Genomic DNA, 25,253 nt, shown 5'->3' with positions numbered 1-25,253 from the left:
ATCAGCAAGGGTGGACCTCAAGGTTTGCTAAACTATGATCGAACATTCGAATATTATAAGTGAATCTGGGACAAGCATTCTGAAAGCTGACTTTATCTTTTTGAAGTAACGCAGACCACTAGACGTAGACGACATTAGTGTTTGAGAATCGGCTAGTTTTAACTTAAGATCTGTGTTGTAAGTTTCTGCCCTTGATGCCCATGACTGATGCCCTAGTTTGAAAGGTAGAAAAACAAATCTGAGCATATATTAATGTAACAATGAGAGTGAAGAATTCGGAACCTTTAAATATTATATGCTTAACTTAACTGGACACATTGCAAATTTTTCGTGAAAATATTTGTTAAAATGTCAGCGATAGAACTCTTAACTTTCCTAGTTTAATACTTATTTCGAATATATAAGCTAGTTTTAAAACAACACATGTAAATCTACGTCAGAGGGCTTGGAACAGTCGAATGTGTAACGGCAAAAAGTCTAACAACATCCGAACGGAGCCGAAATTAATTTAGAACCCGCCAAAGTTTTACAGTAGACTGATTCGGCGTTTTTCGATTCTACCGAAGTTTATGCGCGTGAAACGTTTTACCGGTTCTCGTAACGAGGGGGACTTTTTGCGGCATAAGTGTCTAAAAAATCAATTCAAATAAGGCACTCGATCTAGACGCAGACTTTTTCATTGGTTCGCTCCAGCAGAACGTTAGAAACATGTTGATAAAATTAGTAAAATGAGCGGGATTTAGTTGATTCGAACGAAAACGAAAAATACAAATGAATGCGTACCCTAAGGCCCTTACAATTTAGACATTCACAATCTGAAAATAAATCGGTTACGGTGGGCTTTGTCAACCAATCTGTTCAACAAAAGTTTTGTATGTTTGAAGAAATCCACGAATCACCATTTTTTTTATATCGATGTTTCCACGCTTTGTTGCGTCACCGTCGGGAAACGAAAGTTTTAAAATAGTAATAATATTTACAAAACTTTGGGATTCCTTCTATTTCGGTTGTTGTCGAATCGAAATTGCTATCATTTCACTGTCTTCTTCTTCAGAGTTTAACTGAAACTAGCTCGCATTTTACTCTGCACCTACATTAGAAACTAAAAATAAGCTCGCATTTTTACATATTCTTATCAATAGAAATTCAGATCTAACATTGGGTCATTGTCATACCATTGCATTGTCACATCGCCATCCTGCCCAAAAATCATCGGTTGTCAACTATCTCTTGTTTACAGAGCCGGAAAACTATCTCAGCCCGAGTCATTGAATCCAGAATTAACACACGTTAACTCTGCTCTTCTCTCTAACAATTTCCATATTAAAGATATTAAGCCTTGCATCAAAAAATACACTTCACCACAACCTTCCAATAGCAATGCGGCTGAATGCAATCCCACACTTGCCACTGTTGTCCTTTCCTTTCATTTAAAACATCACTGACCACATATCAAAAGTTCAAAAGAAATATGACATCAAAACCAGATTTATCACTCAACATCTTCGATCCGTCAAACACAAAATTCCATTCGAGATACCAGTAGTTTATAGCATTCCATGCATATGCGGCAAATAATACATTGGAGAGAGTGGACGAAAAATATCACGAAACCGGACAAGCAGGTTTTTGTCTGCAATGGCGTTTTGTTCGACTTATTAACAGGTCAGATCCGATATTGACGGTGTTAAACGACAGCACAAGGTAATCTTCATGGGTGGGTAGTTTAGGGAAAAAGAAAGTGTTTACTCGATTTACCTCAAAAATTTTCGAAGTTGTTTAAATCAATGCTATCTACGCTCAACTCAATTTGATAACATAAACGGGTTTCGGAGAAACACGTATATTTAATTGTCAGGACACCCTATATTCACTTGATTGTTTATTATATACCTTAAAATCTAGAGTGCGCTCCCATTTGTAGATGATTGACAAATAAAATCCAAATTCCTTGGCTACCGAGTTAGAAATACGTAATTTCGAAATCTCGAATCCTCCTAAGGAGGACGGAGATTCTAGAACTTAGGTATTAATACCACTATTATTCAAACTATGACGCCATGGTTCAAAAGAAGGAAAAACGGTTATTTATGACTTTATTGTGTTTTGATTGTAAATTTGTTTCTGATTATGATTTCTTTATCAACTATCAAATCTGGTAAAAATTTGAAGAAACATTTAGCAAAAAAATCCATTAGACACTTAAAAGGAGAATAACTAATATAAGCAGGTGATAATTTGTTATAAAAAATCTGGAATATTTTCTGAGATCAAATAGTCTTCAAGATAAATGCACCACCATGTATGTGGGGCTACTTAATATCATTAGACATAAAAAGGTCATACAAAAATGAAATGTATATCTGGCCGAAAACAATACAGTTTTGTGTTATTTGTCTGAAATTTTATTCGATAAAACTAGACGATGCTTATATCCCTCATTTAGCTCCGCCTCCCTCAAACAATATATAAGCAGGTATGGTCTGTTCATAGATATAAGAAAGTGACCAATTTCTATTGAATGGGATTATCCAAGGGTGGTCATTAACATACAATGCAACAAGATTATTACTTAAAGTTTCGGAGTTTAAATGCGGGTAAAATTGTGGTCCGTAATAGAAAATTATTTTATACCTACCTGTGTTTAATATTCTTTGGTTTGGTATACCACTTAGTTTAAGTTTATTAGTAATCATTCTTATTTCGTGTGTAATACAGCGTGTGTTGAATCGTGTGCGAATTGTGCAAAATATGTGCGAGTCTAGTGTATCTCAGGAGATGCTCCCGCCCAAATGTAGAAAACACTAGTCTATTGAGACTGAGGAAGTTATAAACAATGTTTATTTGACTCTCATTAAACGTGGTGCCAGCTAGCAAGGATCTTCACATTGACTAAAATTCCAACATCAATTGTATGGAAAATTGTGAATAATCCCATTTCAGCGAGGAAAAAAAAAGAAGCGATGCTGACATTTTCTCGAGTGTAGATGAAAGTGATCAAGATATAATACGGCGTAAAATTTACCAGATATACGAGGAACAAAGCGTGCCTACATTAGATATCTTAGTTAGGAGGCTTGAAAAAGATGAAACCGGTGTGTGTGGCAGAAACCTTATGAAAGTGGGTTTTAGATTCAAATAAATCGACAGAAGGCAAGTTTTAGAATTCGGAAATGGCGATTGGAATATCTAGAAAAAAGAGAAGAGAAGAACAAAAGCCAATTATTTACGTGGATGAAAAATGGTTCGACATTTATGATACCCCGGAAAAACGTTGGGTTGACTCAACTGATAAGTGTAAAACAAACGCGCCATCAGAAATAGGTAAAAGAATAACTATTTTGCATACTGGCTCTAAAGATGGTTGGATTCTAAATAAACTTTCTCTGTCTGCGAAAAATATTAAAGATTCTTCTCTGGATTACCATGAAGTCACCACCGCTGATTTATTTGAAAGTTGGTTTAAAAACAAACTAGTTCCAAACATTCCTCCTAATGGCGAAATTGTAATGGACAATGCAAGTTATCACAGTAGACAGTTGACTAAAACCCCTTCCTCATGTGACACAAAAGCAACAATCCAAAACAATTAATTGAGTTTCTACAAAGCTTGAACCTACAAAGGAATACGTCTGTGATAATTATGCAAAAAATCTAGGGCACACAGTTTTAATTATATTTTATATTTTATCCCATTGAACATGTTTGGCACCAACTTAAATCAGCCATTCGTCGTAACAATGTGTTTCTCCGTGATAACACCAATTTCCTCAAACTTATAGAAACTTATAGAAAGTTTTTAACATCCCTCCACAAAGTTGGGCAAATTCTGTTAAACACATAAAAAAAGCAGAACAATCGTATATCCATATTGCAAATAATATAGAACAAATAATAATTAAAACAGGCGATGATAGCGATAGTGATACTGATATATTATGTGAATAATTTTAAGTAATATAAGAAGAAATAAAAATAATTTGTAATTTTATTTTAGATTTAAACATAAATACATACATAAATAAATAAATATTGTTTTGTATCTTTCCTAACAAAACCCCAAATAATTAAATTCTAAGCACAGTACGGATCTGTTCGGCCATATTTCATTCTTACAGCTTGCCCAGGTCTTTCCTTAATTCGTATCAGTTAGTCACTTTACAAAATGCGAGCCAGTTTCAGTAAAGCTCTGGAGAAGCTAACAGGATGATTGGCGAAACGTTTAGCAAGTTCGACTGAAGAACCGACGCAGGTGGAACTTTCTTTAAAAAATTCTAATAGGGTAATTTGAATAAATAATATTAAATCCTGCTTTTTAATATCTGACATTATTCCCTGTGAAGTATTGTGTAAGACAACGAATTTGTTTGTTAACTCAATTATTTGATTAGGTTCAATATATGAAAAAAAGCGGAAGTCCATGAAATGTTTTCTATTAAATGTCCCATAAATTCCATTTCATTAAGAAACTCAGAATCCCTAACAATTTTCAATAATTTCAAAATAATCACATTCCAAAGACTCGATTTCTATTACTAAAAGCTAAACAATATTAATGAATATGAAGAAGTTTTGCAAACATTTCAAGTCAAGTTTATAACATCTAAAAATTTACTGGTCAAACAAAACAAACAAATTAAAATGTAACCAAGTTTGCTTTGCTCGAACGCAAATTTTCCAGTGGACATGCTTCCAGTTGCCATTTCTGCAATAACATTTACTACTGCCCCCCAGAACATAACATCCCATTTCCCCACTGCGCATACATCGACGCGCGTTAATGGTTAACCACAAGCGTAAACATAAACAAAAACAATTTGCGTAATCATTTTACGCGCTCCTGGATTGATTTTTGAGGTACTCTTCCAGGATGCTGCTTACGTTGCTGAATGGTTATTTCAAAGGAACATGTTTAGCAAAATTTTTGTTTTATTGTCAATTTTCATTTTGAATTCAGTAGTCAGCTATAACTTTTAATATTGAAAATTAAAACTTTTCATTGCGAAATTTTGTCTTAAAATTGCAAGTATCACGAAATTGGGTATTTAATATGTGGTGTGCTAAGCCGATCGTTTATTGCTTTCCGACAAAATATTGTCATTAATTTGCCAGGCAACGGCCAGATCTATATATATAAGATTTTACCTCGGGTTTCGCCCTACTAAAACGACAATTTAATACCTCACACGTGTTTGGTATTTGAGTGGACCACGAAAGATTTAATTCCTCCCAACGGGATCTGTCGAAACAAATCTCTGCGTATTTGAGCATTACGGATAATCCGATCGCACATGGGGAGAAAATGCGTTAAGAGCTGTAAAGCCTCGGAAAGGAGCAGGAAATAAAGAAATAAAGTGAGTTTGAATAATGGCCACACGTGGTGGCACAGTTAAATTTTCACTCCTATTTACCCGAGTATCATTACAATGTATGAGACATTTTCGTCAATACACGGAATAATTCCTAATTAAAGGGGGATTTTACACGTGTCAAAGAGGGCCTCTTTCCACTTTGACTATAATCATAATCATAGACGACACGCAAATGCGAGCAACTGGAGAAAATGCTTTGTTAAATCTATTTCGACCCTACACAGAAAGAAAAAGACGATGTAATGACTAATTAATATTTATTAATTTTTGAACTTTCAAAACATTTTGTAAATTCAGATACAAATTACTTATAGGTTGAAAACTTAGAAATCACCTTAAATGTTGTCGTTTATTTATAAATCAAGTGATTTTTTAAAAGTTTGATATGAGTCGTCCATATTTAATTTTGTTGTCTTAAAACTTCGATAAGCATACTTTGATTACAGCAAATACTGTTATATTTATATTGTTTTCTCTTACCAATGTTTCAATATACATTGACTTTCCTTTTGTTTTTTTCCTTTGTTGTATAGTTTTGAGATATGTATAATATTTCCTTTTTCTATTAGAATGTTTAGGTTTTAGTTTTAAATAAATACCTTAGGTTTATTGTTATACTTTAAAATGTGTCCAATATTTCATAGGGTGATTTCCCAGGTATTTTTATGAAAAGGAAACAGTTACTATAAATTTTAACTTAAAGTACATAAAAGTCTTATTGTTACTTTTGGAGGAGAATATTTCCACCATTTATTGATATTTTTATCTGGGTTTTCATTGGTTTAAATTTAATTTAAAAAAGAATTTTCATTTAAAAAAATAAGTCTATTATTTGAAACCAAAATATTATGAAAACAAGTGCTCCTACCAACTTATAACTTCTTCGTTATGTAAAAATGACATTTTTTGTCAAAAACATAATGCAGGGTAATTCAAAAAATCGGTCTTAACTGAGAAAAGGCATGTATAAAGCAAGATCTAAACTAAAACCCCAGATAGCCATTTTCGTTCAGCAACCTATAATAACACATTTAAACTGCGTTACACTTAAGTTAAAAAGATCTATACCACAATGCTTATATAAGGATTTAAGGGCCCTTACTACAGTTATAATTACTAAAATGAAAATCTATATAGAAAGACTCACTTAATCTGAGTCTGCAAAAGCTTAGAACGGGGGCTTTAATTCTATACTGTACTTTTTCAAATGCGTTTCACAAGTGTGTCCCGCACCAAAGGTGAGAATATGCGAACATAGTACAACTCTAGTCTATGTCTAGTCTAGTGTTAAGCCAAGAATTTTTCGAGTTATGTATTCATTAAAGTTAACACTGTCACTCAAAGTGATACCAAGGAACCAAATTTTATTTTTATAGGTTAAGTACACATTAATCATCATGAACAGTTCAAGTTAAATTTTTTATGCCCTGCGAGGAGCTGATTGGGAACCACTTATCTATATCCACCGCTAAATTATTTATTGATTTATTGATTATTGATTGATTGATTACTGATCATATATAATATGACCAAAAGTATAGTACATTTATTACGTTGACGTTTTAAGTATTTTACAGTACCTTAACACCAGACTTTCGCAGAGCCGTCTTGCCTAAGATGGACCGTAACGAATATTTGAAGAAACTTGAAATTTTTATTTGAAAGCATTGAAACATTGATGCTTCGGGGTATTTTCGAATAAGTAGAAGCGTTTATAATAACATCAAGTGATATGTATCGTTCTTAAGAGTTTAATCTAAATTGCAATATGTTCCTATATATTTTCGAGGTATTTGACTGTGATCCTTTAGGTAATTATGTATTTATGTACTTGCTTCTCGAGCTTTGACCCTGCGAGGCTGTTTTCGCTAGATAGTTCAAAAGGTAAGGGTAACTACCTGTGCTTTACTTACATGTAAGTTTGAAAATAATTATTTTTGTCTTGTGTGACTGTCAATTACAACATTCTTCTTGTATTTTTGTGTCTTCTGCATAGTTCTTCGATTTGATTTAATCTTTTTTAAGACTATGGTTTATATTCGTGGTAGATAAAGGGACGTCATAAGAAAAATAATTTTTACATGTTTCCAGAATTGCTCTGCGAAATAGATTGAAAACATACTTATATCCGGCTGATTAGTTTAGGGAAATAAATTCCTGGAATGGTTACTGGTTACTGGTAAGGGTCTGCTCTACAGGGTGTTCTATAAGGGGCTGCACGGGGTCGGTTGTAAAAGCACTATATTTCTGGTCCAACATTAACTTCAGATCATCTGCAAAAAGCAAATCCGAGGATTTATCTTTTAAAAAGCGATTAAGGTCCAAGTCTTAAATATTTAGTACCCACATATCAGTCAAAGATTGTATTATAGTTAATGAATTTAGTCATAATTACGTATATTTTGCACTCGGTGTACGCATTATTAATGTTTGTGCTTTTTGCAAATATCATAAATTTCCATATTTGGCCTTCCACCGAAACATCCCTGCATTTATCAAACGGCGACGTTTTAATAAGCAACCTACTTTTCCGTTTCATTGGGAAACGAAAAAAAGCTCCGAAATAATTTCCTCGGAGACGGCCTTTTCGGATAAAGATTTACGTCGGTGCTTCTAGGGAGAAGCTCACGGAACGCTAACATCTCCCGTGGGACACATAATTCTCGACGATTCGCACACCATTTCTACTTTTGAGTAGATTTTGTCCTGATTTTTCTATCGAGCTCGTTTATCAGCGATTGCGGAGAATGTGTCTATATTAAATAAGTCTACTTTCTAAACTAGAAACTAAATGTTGCCACCTGTCGTTTTTGGATGTTTTTTTGGACAGCATTCTGTCGAAAACATATATCAACATTGTTGAAGATTACACATTAAATGAAGAAAAAAAATACGTGCGATTTTTTATATCTCCAACAAATTCCGAACATTTTTTCATAAATTTAGAGGGAACTAATTTGCAATTTTTTAAACTTTAATTAATTTTGTTTTTTAACATTAAATTTCACAAAGGCTGTCTTTAATTATTAGCGCGCAGTGAACACGAATCAAACTGGAATGTCAATGTTATGCGCATTCTCATTTATATAAATCAAGGAATAAATTGTTTGTGTTGTTTAACTACCTTATTTACTACACGCAAACAAGATTTGTAAAAAGTAAAACGTAAAATAATCTAACTACATAATACACCTTAAGAAAATGACGTAACATAAATAACAATGAATCCAGTTTAAAATAAAAAATGAATCGCTGCTTTGGTTTTCTTGCTCTACTGATTTAGTTGTCAAATTTGAAAACTTTTAAAAAAATTAAAAAAATGTAGGCTACATGTACATATTAAGGGACATACACCTATGTATTTTATTTATATTTTTTAATAATGTTAATAATAATAATAATAATAATAATAAAAACAGCTAGGCAACACAAAGCTTCAAATGGTTAAAGGACAAAAATTCCACAGTTCCACTGCACTCCAAGCAGGACCGGCTCTAGGAAGTTTTCGAGCAAATATGGGAAAAAGAAAAAGCAAAAACAACTGACTTTTCGTAATATTTTTTGACATATCCTGTTCGAAATATACTTATTGAGAAACACTGTCTTCTACTCTTAGATGAGCACTGACATTTAAATTTTTCTTTGTTTTTTAAATCTCTCTTCGTAACTTGTCGAGTTTATAGCTACCCAAAATAGTATCTGCTTACTTATCACACTTATTTGTCTAACATTCAACAATATCAAACGGTCTCCAATACCAGTTTGTTAGAAAAATAATTCATATAACTAAACACATATTCTTGATATACCTAACCCTATTAACTTACCGTTACGATGATAATTGGCAGGGTGTACTGAAAAATCAACGAAAAGATCGAGTAATAAGCACGACCGTGTTCGATGGGCCAATTTTCTATGCAGAAATCCAAGCTGAGCTGGTCATTCCCGGATATCTGGATCTCGTGGTGTTTCAGATGTCTGATGATGAAAAGCGGCATAGCCAACAAAAGGGCCACTATCCATATAAGGAGTAGTATCAAGGCAGCTCCAAACAGCTGCAAGTTTTCTTTCGTCGGATAGACTATCACCTGGAAAGAACAAGTTACAAAATAATATGGACATTTTTTTCGTTGTATTTGATCAAATACTAGATGATAAAATGGGGCCATATACTTTTTTACAGGGTGTTGCCTAGTTTAGGCTTTTATTTTTAACAGATTATAGAACTCATTAATCTTCAAGTTTAATCGTAAGGTAGTATATAATACTGGAAGAGAAAAATATTTTCCCCCAAAGAAACTCGAACTCTGCTGATCGCGCGACAAATAATGAAAGAAAACCAAACGAAAACAAAAGGTGTGATTAAAACATCGGATATAAATGATGGAAAATCCCCAAAAACAGGTTCCTCTAAGTGAAGCGAAAATCAGAGACCTCGATGTTTGCTTTTTGTTGCTTTTATTACTTTTCCGTGCTTTGTGGAAACGCAATTTGTTTTGGGGTCAATGTTATTTCTGTAATGCTGGATGCCTCGAGCCATTTCCGATTGGAAACGTTTTTCGTACTTGGGGAAAAACGCGTCAGTCTGCGGTCCAAGTGTGGGATGGTTCAAATTACCGGCGGGATAGAGCAGCTATCTGTTTCGAAAGCTGCCGAGCAAAAATGCCTTATCTACAAATAAAAGCAGCTTTCGTTTGATTTGTCAGTCGTGGTACAAATCTCTTTATTATTGCAAAACACGCTAAGCGAGGGAGAGAGACTAATCTTCTATAATGAAACACGCGTTCATAGGTTTTACCCATATTTTAAACACCCCATATACCGGGTGTCCCATTTTAGCTAACCCGATATTTTCGAGTTTCTGAGATGGCCTCTTCTCACTTATTTTTTTCATTCTTAAAACCTTGTTTAAAAAAAAAAACTTTATTATTAAAAAGAGTGAGAGAAAGCACAGTTTTGAAGCTAAGACAAATTCAAATCTTTTTTGTTTAATACTCTTTGTTCTATCTCTTCGAGGAAAGTGGTGAGTTATCGATATCTCCAAAAAGGCTTAACGCTTTTTAATAAACTTGTGTTTTGAAAACCGCATCGCCGTATCCTAACCTAAAATCTGACTTAAGTTGCTTAATACTAGAAAAAAAAGTTGAACTGAGGAGGCTTTTACTTGATGAAAATCCATTTATCAAAATAAATAAGAACTAAAAGTTGAAATTTTCACTAAATTATATATTTTGACATGACAATTGTTTCGACAACACCGGGTTTTTATCAACATTTGATAAAGACACGGTGTTGTCGAAGCAATTGTCATGTCAAAATATATAATTTAGTGAAAATTTCAACTTTTAGTTCTTATTTATTTTTAGAAAAAAAAAGGTCAATTTTGGGAGACAACTCCAGTTTACGAGTTGATGTTACTGTCTAGCGATGCTGACATATTAAATTTCGTATTTAGATTGTCAAATTATATTTTAAACCGAAATAAAACATAATGATTTATCTTTATTATTATTACAATGCTTCCAGGCGCCCAAAATTTCATAGTAACTTACCAATTGTTGAGGACCAACTAATAATAAAATTGTGTTATTGCAACTGGTCGCTTTTAAATGTATAACATTTATAATGCAATAAGCATTAATTTTAAATTTTAATCTATTTAAAATGGTAAGGAACCAAAAGACTTTGATAACCATCAAAGGAAGATATGTTTTGTCGAATAAAGACAAAAAATGTCTTCATGGCATTCTTGATAATTACAATTATTATTATTTCTATTAAAGGAGATGATTCATTTATTGCTTAAATGGTTTTTCACGAGGTACTAGTTAAGGCAATAATTAGTCTCCCATAATTAATTAGTGACCAAGTTAGTGAGTACATCTAGTTTCAATGGAAAAGTAAGTGATAATACTAAATATTTAAAAGAAGGCAAAGATGTCAAAAAGTATTTATATCACCCAAGAGGTAAACTAAATTGTTTTGCAAAATGCAACTTGTTTTGAGTATCAAGTTCTTTTATTCATATTTTTGGTTAGGATATGAAGCTGCGTCTTTCAGTGGGTTGTTGGGGACTTACCTCTTAAGCCATTTTTAATGAATCCAAGTTTATTAAAATGCGTTAAGCCTTTTTTGATTTATGGACATTTCTATTAGATGATGTTCGAAAACTCCTGACCACTTTCCTCGCAGAGGTAGAGGAAACATAACTAAACACAAAGACATTTAAGTTTTACTATACTTTACTACTACTACTACTACACATTAACTATGAGTTTCTCATGGCATACTCCATTTTTTTACACTCGGCATACCTCTCACTCCAATCGACCTATTTGGTTCGTAATAAAGTTGAAAGTCATTTGCAAGGAGCGATGTATCGTCCATTTTTGTCTCGCTGTTCCACACGTGAGACATAAAGGAATTTTTATTTACCCAAACCGAAAAGATGTTACTCCCAAAGCAGTCGTAAAACACACATGGAATATGGAGATAAATTCCTTTTCCGTCCGGCTACGGAAGTGTGCCCTTATTTAAATTCCTATTTCTCCGAGACAGGTCTCCAATTTCCAGCTATCCATTTGGCCACCGGAACGCGTAAATTTGTTTCTAGCACGTAGTTGCTTCGGAAAATTGCCGACACTGATACTTTCAATCGTATAGCCTCTATGGCTTTACTTAGAAAAGAAATTTTTCAAAAGCATCAGCAATATAAATGAACGAGCTTGTTGGGGATATCGATTTTGAAAGCGCAAAATGAAACTACCAAGCTTGCGTGTTAATTTCGAATTTTGATCTGAGTTTTCAATGCCTTTGACGTTATTGAATAGGGACCACTACACTTTTCAGAATTGGACTGTAACAATTTCAATAACAGGAAAAAATACGGTAATGTTTAACGAAACTGAAACTTTTCTAACAAACGTTCCATAGTTTTATACGGTTTTTGCTCTCCGAGTTGAGTCGATTAGATTACTTTTCAATTGGTGGTAACTCTATGAGCGACATAATACGTCATCACAACAGTTTCACTCTAGTAGATATGTAACAATTATTTTTTCGTTAACTTACTAATTAATATTAATGATTAGCCAATATCATAGATATATAATCAAGGAAGATAGCACTGTTTCCATTTTAACGTGATGCAAAAGCATAGAAAGAAATTGAACTCAATATACGTTAAGAGAATAGCCAGGCTACGCGCAGGAACGCCCCAGAACAACCACAATAAAGAAGAAAAGAGAATATAGAGAGAGACCTGAAGATGATGAATATAGAGAACTGGGCACAAGTAGCGAGAAATAGAACAAGATGGAAGGCTGTCGTCGATGAGGCCAAAACGCTTAAAGCGTTGTTCGGCTATGTTAATGAATTAAAAAATATATTAGTCTCTTACATGATCCAAAACTATTAACGGTCCTTTATTATTCTTATTTTTCATTGTTTGTTTTGTAGCAATTAATTCAGATTTTTTTACGTTCTTAATTTTGCTTAACACTAGAGCGTTAAAATACAGCAAATCATTAAGTTAATTTTCAATCAATCGAGTAGTGCATTATGATCGAGAATAATCACAATAGGTCATCGCTATTTGGCCATCCATCCTAAAAAAATTCGATTTTTTTTTGCTTTTTCATTTGGTAAAGTCTAATTTATACCGTTTCGAAAAATATAGTCCGCAGGGAAAATTATCCAGTCCTGAGAAAACTCTATTGAAGGAACGGCAATTTCATCGTCACGAAACCACTAGAAAATCTAATGTGGTTTCACCGATTAATGAACCCTGTGGTCCTTCGAGCCGGATTTTTCTTTCAATTTTTGAATACGTATAACCTACAAATGAAATAAAAAATATTTTTGCGTTTAAGCAAATAAAAATCCTGTTCTCGAAATTTCGCCCATATGCAGATCCCTTTTTAGAAAATTAAGGTTCTTATTACATCTACCAACTAATTAAAATAACATTACTTACTAAAATGAAGTGAACGTCGATTTCCATGGAAACGAAATTATCCGAGTCAGTTTCGAAACGATGAGTTTGCATACGAAACTTTACTTAAGCCAATCCTAAGCGTCGCACCAATTAAGCCGCTTAAAATTGGTACCTCAAAACTTGCCAAAGTATGCTAATTGCGTTCATAATCATGGAGACGAACGGAGTGCATTTTGCTGCCGATGGCCATTTTCCATTTCTGAACTTATTTGAAAGTTCAAATCTAATTTTAATCCTCGGTTACAGCCGCCTACTTTTCCGCAAAACGAATTTATTTATTGATCATTGTTTTTTAACGGATGAAATTAATCCTCAAATTTATTTCCTTTCCTTAAAAAAAGTATGTGAAATTTGATAGCTACGCTTTTATTCCCAACTAATCTCGGATTAGTAAAATTGAGAATAGATGTAATGAAATAGCTTTAAATTTTATGTTTATGTTAATTAAGCTTATGTAATTATTGTCACATAAATTATAAATATTCTTTTGGTGAGCTGCTTCTAGAAAGAAAGCTTGCCTCAGAAACATTTTTAATTAACCTAATATAAGATAAACAAATTATAATATACTATTTAATTATACGATTGTTATAGATATATGGTCTGTTCATAGATATAAGAAAGTGACCAATTGCTTTTGAATGGGATTATCCAAGGGTGGTCATTAACATACAATACAACAAGATTATTACCTAAAGTTTCGGAATTCAAATGCAGGTAAAATTGTGGTCCGTAATAGAAAATAATTTTATACCTACCTGTATTTAATATTCTTTGGTTTGGTATACTACTTAGTTTAAGTTTATTAGTAATCATTCTTGTTTCGTGTGTAATTCAGCGTGTGTTGAATCGTGTGCGAATTATGCAAAAGATGTGCGAGTCTAGTGTATCTCAAGAGATGCTCCCGCCCAAATGTAGAAAACATTATTCTACTGAGACTAAGGAAGTTATAAACAATGTTTATTGGAACGTGGTTCCAGCAAGCAAGCACCTTTAGAAGAAATGGCCACATTGACGAAAATTCCAACATCAACTGTATGGAAAATTGGGAATAATCCCATTTCAGCGAGGAAAAAAAGAAGCGATGCTGACATATTCTCGAGAGTAGATGAAAGTGAACAAGATATAATACGGCGTAAAATTTACCAGTTATACGAGGAACAAAGGGTGCCTACATTAGATATCTTAATTAGGAGGTTTGAAAAAGATGAAAGCGGTGTTAAATGTGGCAGAACTACCTTATGGAAGTGTATTCAACACATGGCTTTTAGATTAAAAAAAAAATGACAAAAGGTAAGTTTTAATGGAATCTTTTGAACTACAAAGGCCAATTATTTACTTGGATGAAACCTGGTTCGAAACTTATGATACCCCGGAAAAGGATTGGGTTGACTCAACTGATAAGTGTCAAACAAACGCGCCATCAAAAAGAGGTAAAAGAATAACTATTTTGCATGCTGGTTCTAAAAATGGTTGGCTTTGCGAAAAATATTAAAGACTCTTCTCTGGATTACCATGAATACACCACCGCTGATTTATTTGAAAGTTGGTTTAAAAACAAACTAGACAATGCAAGTTATCAAAGTAGACAGTTGACTAAAACCCCTCCAATCCAAAACTACATGTATAATAATGACATTTATTTTGACGAAGATTATATCAAAAAGCAATTAATTGAGGTTTTACAAAACTCGAACCTACAAAAGTAATACGTCTGTGATAATTATGCAAAAAATCTAATGCATACAGTTTTAAGGCTTCCACCTTACTACTGTATATTTAATCCCATTGAACATGTTTGCCACCAACTGAAATCTGCCATTCGTCATAACAATGTTTTTCCCCGTGTTAACTCCAATGTCCTCAAACTTATAGAAACCGAAGTTTTTAACATCCTTCCACAAAGTTGGGCAAATTCTGTTAAACATATGGAAAAATCAGAATAATCATATATCCATATTACAAATAATATAGAACAAATAATAATTAGAACAGGCGATGATAGCGATAGTGATACTGATATATTATCTGAATAATTTTAGGTGATTTAAGTAGGTAATAAAAATAATTTCTAATTTTATTTTAAATTTATACAAAAATACATACATAAATAAATAAATATTGTTTAGTATATTTCCTGGAAAACCCCAAATAATTAAATTCTAAGCAAGGTACGGACCTGTTTGGCCATATTTATCAGTATCAGTTAGTCACTTTCTTATATCTATGAACAGACTTTATCTCTTTAAGCAGAGGGATTTTATCTTTTTAAATATGAATTAGGTTAAAGTAATAAATAATTTGTTTGTTTTGGTTAGTTTAGGTTAATACATGAGTGACTGAGGAAGGTGCATAAACTACTCTATCTTGTCTTTCCTTATTTCAATATTATGGTATTGTTGCTAGTGGACTGGAAAGGTTGAATTAAAATATATCGGCATACGCAAAATAGAACGCGAGGCAAATACTTACAGACGGGATGACAATTTTGGTTAGTTTCAACCCGATGCCAAATACGTGTTGTGCTAATTAATATACTAAAAGCTTTTATCGTGACAATTTGGTGTTTTACGTACCTTTTATCAGTTTTCCCACATCGCTATATTAAAATGGAAGAGGCATTAGCATGTTAACCGTCGTTAGTGGAATAATAGGGGCTTTCCGTTTTAATGGTATGTGCATAATATGTTGTGCTTCACACGTACATGGGGGAACCAGCGAATAGTTTTTCCTTTTTACATATTTTAGACTAACGTTCTGGAGTTAATAGACTTTTATCAGCGTTTTTACTGTTTTTGCATAAAAGAATTGCAATAATTAGCAAAATAAACTTCAGTTCACTATTTAATTAATAAATTATTATAGATACATCGATAAATATCTGCCGTTTTCTGATGCACGATGTTGTTTCAATAGAATCAATCTCCTTTTTCAATGTCAGTAAGGCTAAAATTAGACAAAAAAATGTTTTACATCAGAAATCACGTAGTTTTAGGTATTAAATGAAAATTCGATGAAAGTCTCAACTAGTCGGCTGAAATTAAATAATTGCTGAAATTTTAGTTTCTGCTGTAAGAGACTATTTTTCAAGATGGCATATTTTGAACCATAGTAATTTTAATTTCTGAACTTACGTGAAAGTTCAAATCTAATTTTGATTCTCAGTTACAGCCGCTTTCATTTATTTATCGATCATTGTTTTTTAATGGATGGAATTAAACTTCAAATTTATTTCTCTTTCTTAAAAAAAATATGTGAAACTTGATTTTGTTTAATTCTCAACAAATATGTAGTTGTTGTCGCATTAATTCTAATATTGCTTTTTACAAAACTTCTGAAGAAGCCAACAGGATGATTGGCGAAACGTCAGCAATTTCGACTAAGCAAAAACCTACGCAGGAGGAGTCCAGAAGTTTTGTGAAAAGCATAACAATAGCCTGCGGAAGTTTCTTTAAAAAAAATATTTTTAATATTGTTTTGTTGAATATTTTTGGTGAGCTGCAAGAATGCAAGTTTGACAAGAAAGATTTAAGAAATAATATCTGAGAATAATAATCAATTAGTCAATTTATTTGTTTAACATTTTTGTAGTGAAAATTGTAATGAAACAATAAAAGCTATACTTAGTATTATATATAATACTTATTATTTATTAAAAAATTTAAAAAAAAATCCTTGTTCTGCTCGAAATTAATTGGAAACCTAAGTCAATCCTGTTGTCGTCAATACTTACCTGGAGCACAATTACTTAATTTCACCCAAAAATTTATAACAAATTATTACTTCAACTTAGTTGCATCCCTGTCATCTTACGAAGTTTACTACTTTAGTAGCAATTACACTTTGACGCAATTACTAACTTGTTGAAAACTTGTTCAAATTAGTTCGACGCAGTCAGGCGCTTGATGTTTTAAAGCAAAATGAAATCGCTGATATTATGGCCCGTTTTCAACACAAAAATATGTTTTTAAGGAAATTAGACCCCAATCAGTTTAGGGACTACTTAACTAAATTAAACTTTACTGTCAGATCAACCCAGCTTTACACAACGATTGCATCAAATTAACCGCAAATATTTATTTAGGTCGAGGTTTCCCATGAGGGACTGGAAATCATGAGCACCACCATTTGCCAAGAATTATATTGTGACGTCTGCTAGTTAATTAAGTGGAAATATCCCATTAACGTAGCAAACTAGAATTACGTATATAATAGCTGTTATAATAAACAAAACACATTTATTTAATACATCATATAAATAAATTTAATAAATGCTTTATATTTATTTTATTTTTAATATTTTCAAACTTTGTCGAACAAATGTAATGCAACAATTTTGATAAAACGCCACATTAGCCACGAGTTTGATTTGACACAAGTGACAAAGATCACCAATTCATTCACTAAGTGAACTGGCACCCGTGGCTAAAGTATCGGTTCAGTGCGTAATTGGGAATTTTTAATTTCTGATCTACTTATAAATGCATGTTTTGCCAGAAATATTTAAGAAATAATATCTTAGGATAATAATCAATTGGTCAATTTATTTTTTTAAATTTTTTGTAGTGAAAACTGCAATAAAAAAATAAAAGCTATGCTTCGCATAATAATAATACTTATTATTTAGTATACTTAATAACTTGAGGCTATGCTTTTGATCACCTTAAACTCAAAGAAACGTAAAGTCAGCGATCAGAGTAAATATCAGACAATTTTCATTCACAGAACGCTGCTAAAGAAGATTAATAAAGTATCTCTGAATTTCTTGAAATCACTGTATAGAAATTTGCAATATTATGTTAATTAGAAATGTGTCTAATAAAAAGCTATTAGCTATTATATTATTATTAGGTGAAAAGCGTTAAGCTTTAAGAAACGTTAGTCTTAAGACATACCTTTAGCCAAGTCAGACCAGAGGAACGTCGAAAGCATTGGCCGTGAATAAATCACTCAAGCCATTCACTACTCTACTAGCTAGCTACTCCGTTGATTGTACGCTGTACAATCACTGAAATCGTAAACTGAATCAGTTACACTTCTTTTTTAATCAACTTGCAACCGTAAATTCATCGCTTGGTTTCGGAGAAGAGAGAGAAGGAGGATAGAGAGCGATCCACCTGCTAATTGCGTGTCAATTAGTTCTTATTCGTACTTCATTAATATGTGACGCCCACGAGACCGAATGCAATTTGCCAATACATCGTCGGTAACGAGGAAAAACGCGCAGTGATTTGAGCTGTCCCCCGACAGCTCTTTGTTTCGCTTTGATTTCTAAATTTCACCAGGCTTCGAATTATTTTTCCACTGCGCCAGTGAATATTATCCGCATAACAACTGAAACGATCCTTTCAAAATGTTGGAAACATTTTTTAGTCGGTGCTAAATCATCAATAATTTCATATTAATCAGCCATTCTGGCAACATATTACTTGACGTCAATACAGAACCAAATGTGAGGTGGAGCTAGGTAAAAGAAGTATAAATAAGGGTAATAATATTTTTTCTAAATCGGCAGGAAATTATTGTAAAAAATCAAAAATTATCGACAAATAACTATGAATCACAGAAAATTATGACTTTTTTACCAAATTTCTTTATTTTACTTAAAAAATAAATACAAAAACTTACGGGCTATATTGTACACAGACAAGAGTTTCTGGTGTAAATTAATTTATCTAAATTACTTAAGGCAAACGCTATACTTTATCCAACTCCCTGTAAGTTGATCGGTTATAATTAAATAAAATCTTTACTATTTCACTCGGCAAAACTTACCCCAGGTGCTCCAAAGGAAAATAGTGCATTGAAAATAAGATAGGTAGTCCCTATTTCTGCACAGTTGGCATCATTGGTGTAATTTTACTAGAAATATGTTTGCTGTGTCCAGTCCAACTCTGCTCACTGTCAATTAAAAATAGTAGGTATTTTATTATTGATACATTAATCCTAGATAATCCCAATTAAGTAAATCACTAAACGAGTGACTGAAGAAATGAAGAAAAAAGACGGCCTTTAGTATTCATACATATTTACAAATATTATGTTTGTAACAACCGAAACAATTCGTCCAGATTCATGTTTATCCATATAATATAATAAATAATAATATAATAATTAAAACGAAATTTTTGTTTTGTAGATTTTCAAAATAAAATCAGTAAAATAGTAAATATTAATATATTAAGTATATACTTATGATTAATTTTAAACTATTACAAGAAAGCAAGTAAAACCAAAATGATCTATCATTTTTAAATAAAAAAAATTTCAAATATTGTTTTCATTTGCGAAAAATATGCAGAACTTATAATGTTAATTGTATTTTACTATATCTTTGTAATTCTTTTTAATATGTTATGGCATCAAAATTACCCGGAATATATTAGGGAATTATACACATTAGTGTTTTGATTTCAATGTTTTTTTCAAAGTAGTGGCTCCTAAATTGTAAATTATAAAATATATCAAATTAACTATCAGATATCATAGGTTTAATAGGTCTAATAGGTTTAGAACGGCAGTTAAAGATTATTGAATATATTATCGATTTCAATAAGGAAAGACTGAAACGAAGGGCTTGTTATCTCTTATACCCATGAGGTAGAGAAAATGAATGCTAATTTTCAGCGAATTCAGGCTTCATGTGTATCCAAATTGAAAAAATGAAATTAGTAAACCGTAACATTAACATATAATATTACATATTACTAACAAATAATAAAACATCAAGTTGATTTGAATATTAATTTTTGATGGAGTACTGTTACCTCAATACAAGTTCCGAGGTGAAGTCAGTAAGCCGTTGAAAAAATACCCACAAATCTTTATAAATCACAATATAATAAATATAAATTCGGCATAAATAACCAAAATTCTTTCACTACAATTCAATTGTATCTCTTCACCGAAAACTCAAGCTGCAATATTTCATTGATGTGATGTAAGGTCAACATGTTAAGCGTATTTAAATGTATGCAGGCACTAGGAAGGAAAACAAAACTTTTTAAATGTATTTAGCAAGTACCTCTTAGCATTAATTCTGTGCAAATGTTATGCATTGCTTATTGAAGTGTAATAAACAGGATGGCAGATTAACTTTCAGTACGGATGCCATAACTAACTAATGAGAATTAATCTGAGCTACTAAGTAGTCTGGGCAAATCCCATATTTTTGTCATTAACATTACTAATTTGAAATATTTTCTTTATTATTTGTTGCAAGGAATCATGAATAATGGTACGATAGGCAAAGGCACAGAAACAAAGTAAAGTTCGTTGTTATAAATGAGATACCCAGTATAATGTAAGAACAGTCTAAATCTAATAAATAAAAATGTGTATTTATTAATTTCAATAAAGAATTTTATTATTACTATTAGTTATTATTATTGCTATTAACATTACTATTAATATTATTATAAATTTTTCATCATCAAATGATCAAAAGAACAGAGGACCTTTAATTTCAATTATTTAAAATTCATTCGTTCTACCTAATTGCTGCTTTTCTACGCCGCTATTTATCTGCTATTAAGACCACACACAGCTAATCAAAATATTCCAAAGAAAAATGAAACGAATGTCCAATTTTACGATGTTTCATAAACGTAACCATTTTATTCTCATAAATTTTTAATGTAAATTTTTCACGCGCATTAAGCAGCCGGTTGTAAGCAGGCAAAAGTTTTAATTAAATTAGATAGCCGAGTCGGAACGACGCGTCAGCCGCGAAAAGTACATTAGAATTAATTTTATATACTGAAAAACATGTAAAAAAATGGTAAATGTTTGTCGCCGTAAATTTATCAGCGGCGAGGCTTAAAGTTGACGTCCCGAGTTCAAGGCGAGAGAATTCAACGGAGGGTGCAAAATGCGGGTTTTAGATGCATAACCCTTCGCGCTAACACTGAAGTTCACAAGACAGCGACTGATGAGTCTGTTTACGGGTTTGATTAATACTTTCGGGACGTTCTAGCTTTAGTTTGGGGTAAATGAGAGATGATATATCCAAGCCGTACGAAAACACATCCTATTTAAGAGGGTATTTAATTTCACCAAAATATGGGATGTTAATACATAGTTTTGAAAAGAATCACCAGCTCCAAATTTGGCAGTCTTCGCGAATATATTTATGGAAGCCTTTGAGAAGAAAGCTCTCGACACCTTTCATCTAAAACCAAAATTATGGAAACGCTACGTCGATGATACTTTTGTTAGTTGACCTCATGGTCAAGAAACCCTAGTAGATTTTCTTAGACATTTAAAGTCTATACACCCTAACATACATTTTACCATTGAGCTGGAAACTAATAATAAACTTCCATTCTTATAGATTCTCATCAATAGAAAATCAGACCTAATATTGAGTCATTGTGTTTACAGAAAACCTACGCACACAGACCGATACACTTGCCACTGTGGTCCTTCCTTACATTCAAAACATTGCACTAGGTAGATGCAGAGGAATATGTGGAAAGAACTGGGCCTTAAACCCAAAAATGACACTTTGGTTGTATCTATCAGTAGTGGGACCAATGTTAGCGTATGGGGCGATTGTCTGGTGGACAAAAACCATGCAGGGGGAGGTGATAAGGTGGCTGAGTAGCGTGCAAATACTAGCGAGTCTGTGCGCTACGGGGGCCATGAGCACAACGCCCTCTGCAACGCTGGAGGTCCTACTGAGCATCCCACCAATACAGATCTATATACAAGGGGAAGCAAGATCCGCAGTATTTAGATTACTGAAAGGCCAGTCCCCAGTAATTGGTGGACATAGCAAGCTTTACTTGGAGGTAAGGGCGGACAATGTCCTAGGGCTGCCAACGGACAGCAAAACACCTAAGTATTGCTTCGTTAACCACTACAGAACTCAAATCCCTGCCAGAGAAGACTGGGAAAATGGGCCACCAATCAAGGCAGAAATAACCTGGTATGCTGATGGCTCAAAAACTCAAGAAAGAGTAGGAGCCGGAATATATGACCCCAGGACGAAAAAGAAAATCTATATTCCAATGGGTAAGCTAGCAACAGTGTTTCAAGCAGAGATCACTGCACTAGAACACTGTGCAAGAGAAATAAAAGCGAGGAAGATCCGTAACAAATCAATTGCAATTTACACCGATAGTCAAGCGGCTATAAAGGCCCTGCAATCTAATAAAATAACTTCCAAGTTAGTTCTGGACTGCCATAAGGCATTAAACGAGATAGCAAACCAGAACAAAGTTAGTCTATCATGGGTACCGGGGCACGGAGGGCATAAAGGTTATGAAGGCGCAGACGACGCAGCCCGCGAAGGGTCGTCAATGCACCTGATTGGACCAGAACCCTGTTGTGGGGTGGCCAAACCCGTTGGAAAAACAGCCATCAGGGATTGGATAGACCGAGAATCCCGACGATGGTGGAGGGACATGCCGGAGCAAAGACAGGCCAAGGAATTCCTAAGGGGCCCATCGGCCAATTTTACAGCGGACCTACTAAGCTACAATAGAAAAGCCGTAAGAATAATTGTAGGTCTGCTGACGGGTCACTGCAGACTTAAGAGGCATATAAGCCTGATGGAAGTGGAAGAAAACACAGAATGTAGATTCTGTCACGAAGAGGAGGAAACAGCCGCACACGTACTGTGTCACTGCGAAGGCCTAGCCAGAGTGCGTTTCCATCTGCTGGGCGATACCAAACCAGAGGTAGAGAGCTATACGAGGGAGCCATTATCGAAGTTGTGGAGTCTGGTTAGAGAGACGAAAATGGATAAAGCCCTATAGCAATAGATCCTCTGGGTCGCAGTGACGGACAGGCTGACTGCTGGCTCTCCCAACTGTTAATCTAATCTAATCTACATTCAAAACATCACTGACCACATCTCAAAAGTTCTAAAGGAGTATACCGTCAAAACCAGATTTACCTTTACTTGTCCAAAAATCTCTCAATCTCTTCGGTCCGTCAAAGACAAAATTCCATTTGAGATGCCAGGAATTTACAGCATTCCATGCATATGCGGTGAAGAATGCATTGGAGAGACCGAACGAAAAATATCAACTAGGCTCAAAGAACATGAAAGAGCCTTGCGACTAAGACAAATAAACTCATCAGCTGCTGCCGAACACACTCATGAAACCGGACATAAAATTTTATTCGATAGAACTGAAATTCTTGCATGTAATCAGTTCTTCTACCAACGAAAAGTCCGAGAGTCTATAGAATTCTATAAACAACCTAACAATCTTAACCGCGACTTAGGTCTCTACCCGTCACCAATATGGGAATCAGTCATCCGAGACGGTGTTTATTCCCCTCATTTAGCTCCTCCCCCCTCAAACAATATATAAGCAGGTACAGAGTAAAATGCGAGCCAGTTTCAGTCAAGCTCTGAAGAAGCCAAAAAAAAGCGAAACGTCAGCAAGTTAGACTCAGCAAAAACTGACGCAGGAGGAATGACGAAGTTTTGTAAAAAGTATGTCACCTAAATAAACCCATAGGATTCAGTTTTCATAAAAAGTTATTTGTTTGTTACTGTAATTAACTAGTCATGCGAAAGGACATATGGTCTGAAACTAATCAACTGAACAAAGTTTTTTAGACAGATAACGCTGGGATTATTTTTTCCAACTTTTCCACATTTAATTCTAAAAAGTTGTCTACCAGCATGATCTTTTATTCCGATGAATGTTTCGTCATTTTAAAATTTAATCTGCTATCCGCTGCTGTTCTAATCCTGAAGCCGAATCTGTTTGGCAGATTATAAAGGGATTTTCGCAATTAATCCGGCAACATTTGTAAATCAACTCGTTTTGTTATTCATGTCCACAAAATCCCAAGCAAATAACTCAAAAACTTTTGCATAAAATGTACTAAAATGTAAATTTGTATAGGCACGGGAACTTGGCCGATTATAAATATCACGTATGTACCTTAATTTTCCAGCAGAATTTTTAAACATTTGCCAGATATTATGTAGCTTTGATAAATTAAATTTAATAAATAAATAGTTTAACAATTGATGATTAACTTTCAAAAATGCATTTATAGCATTCTATATGACGCCAAAGCATATTCGCATAACACATTGTTGTCCCGATAGTTCCTATAAACTAAGAAAGAGACGCTTTATTTATGTACGCCCGTTATTAATTCGATTATGTAAGCGGTAATTAAGCTGAAATGTAAACTTACAGCTTCAATCGTGATCCATGCTTAGGTGAACTTAAAAAACTGAGCTTAACACTCTCGATGATTTGAAGTTATATTTATTAACAAACACGAATTTATATCATAATTGCTAAGTATATAGGTCCTCAGATCAACTTACAAAGTATAAATATATGATATGTTATGCGCACCGGAAAAAAGGCACTAAAAATAACAATATTAGTGCGGCAAACATTATTTAAGTCCTAGTGAGAATTTTCAATTTTTCCTTATTTTAAACACAATTTAAAAATGTTGCAATTTGATATTTTCCTCGAAATTCTCAATTTTAAAGCGATTCAAAATTTAATTGAAATAGAACAATTTTTTCTTTAACATATAAGAATATCAATCATAATATTTATTACCTAATTAAAAATTTTGGGTTGATTCTGAAAAATATGTGTTTAATTAAACAACAAACAAAATTTCGATATAAAATCTGGAAAATATAAAAAATTCATATTATTATAAAAAATATGGAATTATTACGTGGAAAAAAAGAAAAAATAAAATTTTGGTTTTGTAGATTTTAAAATATATACTTATGGTAAATTTTGAACTATTATAAGAAAACAAGTAAAACTAAAATGATTATTTCCAAACAAAAAATCTGTGAAATAATGTTTTAATTTATGTAAAATATGCAGAACTTATAATCTAAGTTGTATTTTATTATTTCTTTGTAATTTGCCTTAATA

General features: G+C 33.1%; 1 protein-coding gene and 1 long non-coding RNA gene across 3 annotated transcripts in view; both read right to left on the bottom strand.

Annotated features, from left to right (window-relative positions):
- LOC132703893 (neuropeptide F receptor) overlaps nt 1–25,253 on the bottom strand; it is a 107,677-nt gene that overhangs the window by 23,606 nt on the left and 58,818 nt on the right. For both annotated transcript variants that reach the window (XM_060673409.1, XM_060673410.1), the window contains exon 4: nt 9,200–9,460. In XM_060673409.1, the coding sequence (XP_060529392.1) occupies nt 9,200–9,460 (261 nt within the window). The remainder of the gene's footprint in view (nt 1–9,199; nt 9,461–25,253) is intronic.
- Nucleotides 856–1,531, bottom strand: LOC132703894 (uncharacterized). The gene is made up of 3 exons (XR_009619183.1): nt 1,369–1,531; nt 1,176–1,308; nt 856–1,102 (listed from the first exon to the last, which is right to left on the bottom strand). It is a non-coding gene; the product is annotated as an uncharacterized LOC132703894 (long non-coding RNA).

This window comes from Cylas formicarius, unplaced genomic scaffold, assembly GCF_029955315.1.
Source record: "Cylas formicarius isolate icCylForm1 unplaced genomic scaffold, icCylForm1.1 PGA_scaffold_6__28_contigs__length_40554024, whole genome shotgun sequence".
NCBI classification, from domain to species: domain Eukaryota; kingdom Metazoa; phylum Arthropoda; class Insecta; order Coleoptera; family Brentidae; genus Cylas; species Cylas formicarius.
Note: the sequence above shows the minus strand (reverse complement) of the source record. Positions and strands in the feature narration are given on the sequence as shown.